At 41.0% G+C, this 10,469-nt stretch overlaps 1 protein-coding gene across 7 annotated transcripts in view; it reads left to right on the top strand.

Moving 5' to 3' along the window:
- Positions 1 to 10,128, top strand: part of LOC102463966 (neurabin-1-like) — a 93,161-nt gene extending 83,033 nt beyond the window's left edge. For 5 of the 7 annotated variants that reach the window (XM_075933636.2, XM_075933631.2, XM_075933633.2 and 2 more), the window contains 2 exons: positions 1,478 to 1,666; positions 8,542 to 10,128. In XM_075933636.2, coding sequence (XP_075789751.2) covers positions 1,478 to 1,666; positions 8,542 to 8,709 — 357 coding nt within the window. In that variant the 3' untranslated portion in view covers positions 8,710 to 10,128. The remainder of the gene's footprint in view (positions 1 to 1,477; positions 1,667 to 8,541) is intronic. The other 2 variants (XM_075933637.2, XM_075933635.2) reach the window with 1 other exon arrangement.
- Positions 10,129 to 10,469: the final 341 nt, after the last annotated feature.

Raw genomic sequence — 10,469 nt, 5'->3', positions numbered from 1 at the left:
CACACCCCTAGTTGACACATACAAGAAGGTCTCTCAATTTTACAAAATAGCTTCAAAGCTTCAAAGCAGTGTTGTGTGAAATACTCAATGTACTGGATTTTTCTACCTCAGATGTCAGGCAGTAGTTTCCTGAAGTTCAGAGAGAAAGTCAACTGTACAAACTACTAATGGGATTAAGTATCAGAGGGGTAGCCGTGTTAGTCTGAATCTGCAAAAGTGACGAGGAGTCCTGTGGCACCTTATAGACTAACATAAGTGTAGGAGCATAAGCTTTCGTGGGCAAAGACCCACTTCGTCAGATGCATGTAGTGGAAATATCCAGAGGCAGGTATAAATATGCAGCCCAGGATCAGGCTGGAGATGACGAGGTGGATCCAATCAAGGAGGATGAGGCCCACTTCTAGCAGCTGATCTGGAGGTGTGAATTCCAAGAGAGCAGAAGCTGCTTTTGTAGTTAGCAAGACTGTGAATGGCTTGCTAACTACAAAAGCAGCTTCTGCTCTCTTGGAATTCACACCTCCAGATCAGCTGCTAGAAGTGGGCCTCATCCTCCTTGATTGGATCCACCTCGTCATCTCCAGCCTGATCCTGGGCTGCATATTTATACCTGCCTCTGGATATTTCCACTACATGCATCTGACGAAGTGGGTCTTTGCCCACGAAAGCTTATGCTCCTACACTTCAGTTAGTCTATAAGGTGCCACAGAACTCCTCGTCACTTTTACTAATGGGATTGGAAAAGGATTTTTTTTAACCAGTTTTGAAAGCAATATATTTCCGAGTACCAGAGTTCAGGATTCCTCGATCTGATGCTGTAACGCAAAATATATATTAGTAGGACACGTGCTCCAGATGTTTGTGACGCCAAGAGACTCCAAAACAAAACTAACCGCTCCTCTCCCCAAACTTTATTCTAACTGCATGTCCGGTACATGGTGACTAAAATTCTGGCTAAAGTTGCATTATGCAACTAACACTATGCGATTTATGAACTAAATGCATTATTCAGAGACATTTTCATATTTGATTGTGTTTATCAACAATGAATACAAACATGATTAAAGCAAACAGCTATTGGGAATTCTAATTTTGGGGATAATTTTTGCAAAGTATGAACAGGTTTACTTAACACCTATTTTCCAGGCCACCTGAATGTGTTCACTTAGGGAGAACCATGAGCACAAAAAAAACTGCTTGTTATACTATTGATTGCAAGTCCTATATAGGTCCAGAGCAACTTTTAAAACTTTAAAATCAATTTACTTAAATTTAGATCAAAATAAAACATTTATAAGTTTTATATTTAACTTTCAAGTTCAGAATTGATTGTAAATTGATTTTGTGTGATAAAATTGCTAAAATTATATTGAAAAAACTTTGGTACCCAAACTCAGTCAATAACTGAAATTTGATGTACAGTTAAATTGGAGAAATGTTTCATTTTAAACTAGTCACTGTATTTTTCTTTATTGGTTAGGCACTAGAGGATGATTGTGTAGCAACAGGAAAACAAAATCAGTGGCACAGTAGACCAATTTCTGAGTGGACGACACAACAGGTATGCCATTGGTTAATGGGGATGAACATGGAGCAATATATTACAGAGTTCACCGCCAAGAATATAGATGGACAGCAATTAATGCTGCTTGACAGTGATAAGTTGAAGGTAAGTAGTTAGCCCCATGTGTATTTGTAATTTATAAATATGTGTGGAGGTTTTGTCTGACCATTCATATACTTCATTTAAATATAGATGAATTCTGTTCTGTTCTCTTTTTGTGAGTGACAGTTACTGCTGTGTGCTTGCTATGGTGGAGTACAGGATCACTTAGTGAATTACATCAAATTAAAGGTGACGTAAATCAAAACAATTATGAAAAGGATACAATAAAATGAAAGAACAAATGAAACAGTTGTTTCTTAGTGGCAATGTGTTAAAATGCAAAACAATTAATATGCAAAACAATTAATACCCAAATGGGATTTGTGTGTTTTTTCTCAAGTGGCAAAATAGGTCCTGACTCACTCTCATACATTGAACTGGAGCATACTATGCTGAAATTTGTTTTTCATCCAGATCCACAGCTCTTAGATGAAAATTCGGCCCTCTTTCCCTAAGACAGGACTGGGTATAATACGGTCCATGGGCCAGATTTGGCCCTCCAAACCTCCAGATCCAGCCCATGAAGGCAGAGGGAAGCCCCAGGCAGGCTTCCAGACTTGACCCGCAGCCCTGAGCGCCATGCACAAATGCAACTGGAAGGGCTCTGTTTCTGTTTTAAAACTGGTGGGGAAGAGGGAAGTTTTAGGAGCTGCTCTGCCCCTAGTACATTCCCATTGACCAGTTTCTAGCAGAAACCAGCCAATGGGAGCTGCTTCTTGAACTAAGAGGCAGCTAAGAAGAATCACGCCCCCTCTCTTGGAATCAGTTATTCATGATGCACATGGCCTGCCAAGCAAGCAGGCTGGCTGGGAAACATTTTAACTTCTGCAGGCAGGCAAGCAGGCTAGTTTGGCAGCTGGCAAGTAAGTCTCTTAGCCACAGCCTTCTTCTGGCATCCCAGCCTTTTCCTGCCCCAACTCTTCCCCCCTCCCCCAAACATACCCAAACCCTCTCTGTCCCCCTCCTACACCCATACCCCCTCCCAGATCTGGTATTCCAATCTCCTGCCCCAGATCACAGTACTCTCCTATCCTAGGTTACATCCGAAACCCCTGCACTCCAGTCGCCTGCCCTAGGTCACAACAGCCTGCTTCATCCCAACTCCCTCTCAGACTCCAGTCTCCCTCCTGCACCCCAAGCGCCCTTCTGCACCTAACCTCCATCTCAGACTTCGCATCTCCTCCATTAATATCATGGAAGAGTATGGCCCTCGACCACTTTCCAAAATCTTGGAGTCGCCCCTAGGGTTGCCAGATGGTTTCAACAAAAATACTGGACACACTTGACATTACATCACAATCTACATTACATCTTATTTAGAAAATACTGGAGATTTATATTTTCTCATTTATATTTTCTCACTTTGTTTCCTGAACAGAAAGCTCAAATACTGAAGTGTCTGGTTCAAAACCAGAGACCTGGCAACCCTAGTGTTCTCTCTTCTTCCTCCCTCCCCCCAATAAAAAATTATTGTCCACCTCTACACTAAGATCTTACTACTTTCTGATTTGGCTGTTGTTGAACAGCCTACTGTGATTTTTTTTTTTTAAGAGAAGCCCTTCCTTGCACGATTTCTTGATATATATCTGGGTTTAAAAAATACAGTTAGAGACAACCAGCTGCCACCTTGAGGTAGTCATTTTCCCTCTGATAATTGCATGCTATATGTCCAGTCCAGTTCTTCTTTGTTCATGCATGCTACTGGAGTGCTTTTGGATTGTCAAGGTATTATGCTAAAAGATTTCTCAGAATTCAGTATAGTTGGAAATCAAAATCTAGTGATTAATAGCAGGATTAGAAAATCTTTTTATGAAGGAAAAATGTAGCTCTGTGTACCTTTAACTTTGCCTTTTTAAATACATCTGCTTCTTGGAATAGATTTGCAAGTCTAAGTTTCCTGAAATTTTAACATAGAAATGTTTCTTTGGACAATAGAGAAAGTGATATCCATTAACTTAACAGATAAATGTAACTATGTTTGGGAAGTGTGCTTCAAGCAGTCATTTTCACAGTGTTCCACTGGGAGTTCCCCAATATAAAATAACACTATTATCAGTTTCAGAAGGGTAGCTGTGTATTAGTCTGTAACTGAAAAAAATTAAAAAACAATGAATAGTTCTGCAGCAGTTTAGAATCTAACAAAACATGTAGATGATATCATGAGCTTTCATGGGCACAACCCACATTTTCAGATGAATGGAGTTAAGAAGTATAGGATACTGAAATCAGATGCTGCCCTCTGCTGATCAAAAATTGAAATGCATTCTACTCACAAATGTTATTGTTCCTATTAATACAATAGTGTCATTAAAGAAGATGAAATGTATAAACACCTTGCAGGTTAAAATTATGGAAGATGTTTTCAGTCTTACTACTCCTACCTTTAATATTATAGTAGTTTCAGTTGCCTAAAAAGTACCTTGCTTGGGGCAATTTTACTCTAAATTTTAAGTAATGAACATGCTTTTGCAAACTAAGACTAGTGGTAATGCTTCTATGAATTTATTTAGAAGTCTAATGAATTTTTTTAAAGGGGACTGCAGTGCTTGGGTTTATGCTGTGCTAAAGTATAAGAACCTGGGAACAAAATTTAAAAGAAAGAGACTATAGAGAAGTGTAACTGTCAGGTATACAGGGAAAATAGACTAGAGAGAAATGTCTGTACCTTTTCTAAGGCTGGGAGGGGACACTGCTCCAGGGCAGAGTGGGAAACTCAAATCAAGGGCATGAGGGCCAGATCTGGGGGCTGTGAGCTGGGGCCAAGGATGACTCTGCTCGCAGCCCTGCCCCCTACCATGGCCCCAGGCTGGGAAAGATGTGGCAAGTGGCTAAGATTGAGGGTGGAACTGGCAGTAGAGCTGTGCCAAGGGTGGAGGATAAGGGATTGGAGCAAAGCTGGGGACAGGGAGTGGCTAGCTGTAGCTTCCTTCCTGCCCCTTGTTGGGGCTGGCTTGACTCTACCATGCTCTCCTCCCCACATCATTCTCCTCTTTCCCCTCACGCCATGGGGATACAGCCCTCTGTTTGGGGACTTCTACTTTTAACACATGCCTTAATTGACAGGGAGAACGGTGGCAGTGTCAACAGAAGGGGAAAATGGAGGCAATTTAAGAAGGAGCTTAGGTGTTTGGTTTTGGCCATATTGAGTTTAAGCTGATAGCAAGATATCCAAGAGGGTCACATGTGTGAGGGAGATTGAAATATAGTACTGGTTGCAAAGAAAGAGCAGAGCTTTTTGAAGAATCACAAGAATGATACTTAATGCTGTGTAAATGGATGAGCTCACTCAGAGTAAAATGAGAAGAACAAAGACCTACGGCAGGGATGGGGAGCCATTTTATGTCAGGGGCTGCTGACCCATATAAAAATCTGTCAGTGGCTGTACAAAAGTGAGAAGCGAAGGAAAAAAACCCACACTGATGTGGTTCTGACAGAAGCAGAAAGACACACATTCACACCAGAGCCTACGGGGCCTGGACTAGTAGATTTTATGAGTTGCCCCCTAGCATCGGGGGTGAGGCCAAAAATGAGGGGTTCAGTGTGTGGGAGGAAGCTGCGAGGAAGGGGTTGGGAGGTCAGGGTTAGGGATGTTAAAATGTGGTTATTTTACTAATCGAGTAGTTGATAGAATTTTTATCAATTACTCGATTAGTTGGTAGGGGAAGGCAGTCAGCTTGGGCCGGGACCAAACCTCTCTACAGAGCTCTGCAATTTAAAATGCAGTAGGAGCTGGGCAGCCTGTCCCCTGAGCTCCTACTGTATTTTAAAACTGCAGAGCCATAGAGGGGTTTGGTCCCAGCCCCTGTGTGAGCAGGGACTGAGCTGGCCTGCCTGGCTCCTATTGCCTTTTAGATCAGATCTGCCCAGGCTCTGCATTTAAAACATAGTATGAGCTAGGCAGGTAGGCAGCTTGGTTCAGTGCCAGCTTGTGCCAGAACCAAACCCTGCTATGTGTCTGCAATATAAAACGCAGTAGGAGCTGGGGGGCAGGCTGCAGGCAAGTTGGGACCTTCCGCAGACAGGGTCTGTTGCCGGAGCACCCTCCCCTGCTTCTCCCCCTCCCCCCGTTGCCTCTGCAGCAGCGACGGGGGGCAGACGGCACCACAGTGACAGTATTGAGGGGGAACCGACTTTTAAGCTGGTCCCCCCAGCACTAGTTTCTGCTTCCTCCTCCCTCTGGCTGCCTCTGATATAGAGGCGGCAAGGGGGTATGTGGAATGCGAGTAGTCGAATTGACTACCCAATAAGCCTAGACTTATCAGGTAGTCAACTAGTCCACTACTCGCTTATATCCCTAGTTGGGGTAGGAGGGAAATGGGGACAATGCTGGTGTGGGGTCCAGTGCTGGGGGTGGGGTGCCCTGAGCCTCACGGGCTGGATCCAGGCAAGCCAGTGGCCGAATCCAGCCCGTGCCTTAGGTTCCCTACTCCTGACCTAAGGACTGAGTCCTGGAGAACCCTCTCTGAATGGGCAGTGAAGGAACAGGCTGAGGTCTACAGTAGAATTTCTACATTACACAGCTGTATTGATATAGCTGTGCCACTGTAGTGTTGCTACTGCACGTTGTATGCCAATGGGATAGAGCTCCTCTGTCAATGTCATTAATCCATCTCCCTGAGCAGCAGTAGCTATGCCTCTGGGAGAGCTTCTCCTGCTGACAGTGCTGTGTACACCGGCACTTAGGTCAGTGAGACTTACAGTGCTTAGAGGGTGGCTTTTCCAAATCCCTTATTTAGTTACACCAAAATAAGTGCTACTGTATGTGACCCGAGACATAGGAGATTCAGGAGCAATGAGGATGGAGTATTAAGAAGGGCATGATCAAAAGTAGGGATGTGAATGCATAACCTTAACAGTGGGGTTAATGGTTAACCATTACCTGGGAGCAGGCCCCTGGCCGAGGCCTGCTCCAACCCAGTTGTGACAAATGCAGGGGCGCTAACCCTCCCCTGTTAAATCGTTAATCGGTTAAACTTAACATTTAACGAGTTAACTAATTAAATGGCATTTTACATCCCTGATCAAAAGCAACAGAAAGGTATAAAGAGTAGAACTAAAGACGTGAGGTTTGGGGAGGGGCGAGATTAGTAGATCATTTCAGTAGAATGGAGAAGAAAAAAATACTGAAAGGGCTGAAATAAAGAGCTGAAGGGGGGGATTATATACAGCAGTTGTAGGCTGCATTGCTGAAAAGTTGAGGTGACTAGGAGAGAGAGGGTGAAGCTCTTGGAGAGAAACTCTTGTGGGATGTGTGGTGGTGTTTGAGGATTGTAGAGAATAGTGTGGGCTTGCATTGTAAAAGGAATCAAAGGGCAATGAAAAGCTAAAAAAAGGTTTAGGAAGGGAATGAGAATGGAGTAGTGCAATAGAAGTGATTGGTATGGGCTCACGGGAAATTAGGGTTAGTGCCGGCAGGGGAGTAAAATACATGTTACTAAAAAACCAGATTTTTAAACAGAAAATAAAAATCTCTTCAGTTACTTAGATCTCACCATTATGTTGTCTTTTCAACTTCATTCATGATAATGTCTTCAAGAGCAAACAGAACCTTAATTTCCAAGGTAAAGTCACCTCAGAAAAAAATACTTCAATTTTTTTAAGGGGTGAGGGCTTGGAATCTTTGAGCTTCCCCCTTTTTGCTTCTAATGAAATGATTTAAAAAATGGACATAAATGCGCTTTTCCTTAATGTGTCTTGAAACCATTTTTTAAGTTGGATTTTGGCTTTTTTTTATTACTTTGCCTTAGCGGTGTTAAAATTTGCACCAGAGTGGGGGCATGCACCTTTGATTTTACAACATCAGGTGCTAAAAAGTCAGCCTTAATAATTTTGACCTTGTCTCCTAGTGTAGACATGCCCTTGGTTTCATGTACTTCACTGAACCTCCAAGAATTGTACGTGACTTGATCTTAAGTTGCTTGTTAGATTCCTGCAAGTTTGTTTCATGGGTATTTTTCTCAATCGACTAAATACCATAGGTCATTAGTTCCCAACCTTTTTAATACCATGAACTGGCAAACCCCTTCACAAACTTTTGGCAGACAGGTAGCATTTTATATGCAAATAATAAATATGCAAATAAAATGTTGTTGGTCTGCCAAGGGGCCACTGCAGCAGCCACCCATCACATGTTGGCTGCTGGAACTGAAGCTGGCTGCTCTGCGGTGGCTCCGGGGCCAGGGTATGCCCCGGCCGCCAAACCCACCACAAACAGCTGCCTCAGGTACAGCAGCCATCTACCATGTGGCAGCTGCTGAAGCTGGCTGCTGTGCAACAGCTCAGAGGGCCCCGGGGTGTACCCCAGCTCTGTCTCCCTGAGCTGCTGCAAAGAGCTGGCTTCAGCTCTGGCAGGGCCCAGCAGTTTGCAGCCATAGGTGATTGATATGAGTTCAGCCACATTTTCAGTAAAGGAACTGGGGAAGTAGGAATACAGTAACAGCAGTCAGTGTATGTAAAATGCAGCTGTATCAGGGGAGCCAGAGATAAGAGTTTAGTTTGATTTTATTAGAAAGTCTCAGATGGTTTACTTCCTGTGAAACATGCTATTCATAATACAAAAGCTGCCCATCTCCCTTGCTCCCGTTTCTCAGCAAGGTATCCATCATATTACATTAAAAATAAAAGCGGCGAGGAGTCCTGTGGCACCTTATAGACTAACCAAAGTGTTGGAGCATAAGCTTTCGTGGGCAAAGACCCACTTCGTCAGATGCATGTAGTGGAAATTATCATTAAATGTAAATTATCTTCTATAGATTTATTCCCTTTGTCTCCGATGTAAAGAACTGTAGTTTACTGTAGCTTGTGTAATACTTCCTTGAAACTAGGGTTGATGCCTCTGTCTGAAAGCAGAGTACCTAAAAATACAATTTCTCTTAAAGGCTCTGGGGGTTTCCAGCCAAAATGACCGAGCCACAATAAAGAAGAAAATTAAGGATATTAAAAAAACACAAGAGAAACTGGAAAAGCAGAAAGAAAAAGTTCAAAAGAAGGAAAGAGAAGTTCGCAAGAGTGGCAGAGTGGTTGCTGCCATAGAATCAAGCTGCTAAAATGATGTAGTTTTATTTTAGTACAGACTTACTTCACCTTGAAGAAGTGAAACAAAAATTGTACATAATTGTACAATTGAGGAGGGAAAGTGCAACAGTTTAACATGGTAGGTTATTTACTTTAATGTCTGTAGTACCTCCTCATTACATGTTCCATTAAAATGAAATGTTTTCAATATTTTATATCTAGTTGACTCTGCCTGTACTAATAGTCAATAATTTAACTTTCTGCCTTAAGTACTGTGCGTGTGTCTAAGACTGCTATATAAAAACACCATATCCCTGAAATATCCATTGAAACTTGTATGTTTGTAGAAAGTGGGATATGAGGTGTGGGAGGGTGGGAAGTATTCATTCAGATATTAGCCAACTCTTGCAGTTGACAAACTATAAATACTCAGTTTAACTGGGTACATGATCAATAGAAAATCCTACCATCAAATTCAGTGTGACACTGTTTATCTGTTGCCACTAATGTTGTATAATAAAAAAAATTAAGAAAACAGCAATTTCAAATTTATTTAAAAAGAACAAAGCATGTTATTTCAAATGTAATGAATTGTTTTCTTTAAAATCTTGTGTTTTCCTGGTAGTCCATTTTTAATTCAGAATGTACTGTAATATATGCTGATTTTTGAATTTCTTGTGTTGCAACTTACTGAAAAATGTATAAGTAGTATTCACAAACTACTTATGTGAAAGTATAACACTATATTCTCTTTGCAAGCTACTATGGGGTGTTGGAACAGGGTGTAAACATAAATAAAAAGTTCATTTTTGCATAGTTTTCCTAAATAATATAGTTTTATAGTTTTATGCTATAAATAAGATCCATTTGCAATTAGTATTTCTCTTTTCTACTCGCTACAAGATTTTTGGGGACCAAATCTATATATTTGCTAATTTTTAACCATACTGTTTTTCCATACTTAAGACAGAGATAATAAATGTTTTCTACAATTTTCAAGAAAGCACTGGGTTACTGCATTGTATTTAATTGTTCAATTGTAGATGACAGACTTTCTTTTTAAAGGAGGATTTGATTCTTGAAATAGTTTAGAACATGGTTTGATATGTGTTCTTCTGTAATTACATAATAGCTTCTAGAAATTACAAAAGCACATCCTTAATTAGATTTCAGAAGAATAATGGATTAAAAATACTAATTCCATCATGGAGTGGAGCAGAAAATTACAAAGTCTTAGCATTCTGAATTTCTAGTTAAAATATTTCAATTATGTGGACCAAGTTCTCCTTTAAAAATATGAATTAGTTTTTCATTTTTTATTTAAATGATCATTTCAATGTCTGACATTTCTCAAGTGTTTAAAATATGGAAAAATTTTCTGGAATTCAGAAGAGGTAAGATCTGTGGAAATGCACATTCATTCTCATTTTCAAATAAAATTTAAAAATACATGTCTATTAAATGTCTTCTCTATTTATTTTAGTGTTTTTAATTAAGAAAACATATTGCTTTGCTTAACTTTAATTCCTAAGAAATTAGATTATCCTTGACATCTAGTCAATCAATTTCCAGAGGTTGAGTGATCAAGAAGTGATTTGTTGCTGGCAAAGGAGGACAATATGTCTACTGGAACAGGTTGGTCAGAATTCTAGGGTGCTACAAGACTGCAATGCCTGGCATTGTTTCCATCTCACCCTGGATTCCCTCCCCCTTGTGTATGTGAGGAATAAGTGAAGGGCTGGCTGATCAATGGAATGGAGGTGGTGGTTGTGTCCTAAGGTTTTGTCTTCTG

The sequence above is a fragment of the Pelodiscus sinensis genome, chromosome 7 (genome assembly GCF_052426305.1).
Source record: "Pelodiscus sinensis isolate ZL-2025 chromosome 7, ASM5242630v1, whole genome shotgun sequence".
Classification (NCBI taxonomy): Eukaryota; Metazoa; Chordata; order Testudines; family Trionychidae; genus Pelodiscus; species Pelodiscus sinensis.
Note: the sequence above shows the minus strand (reverse complement) of the source record. Positions and strands in the feature narration are given on the sequence as shown.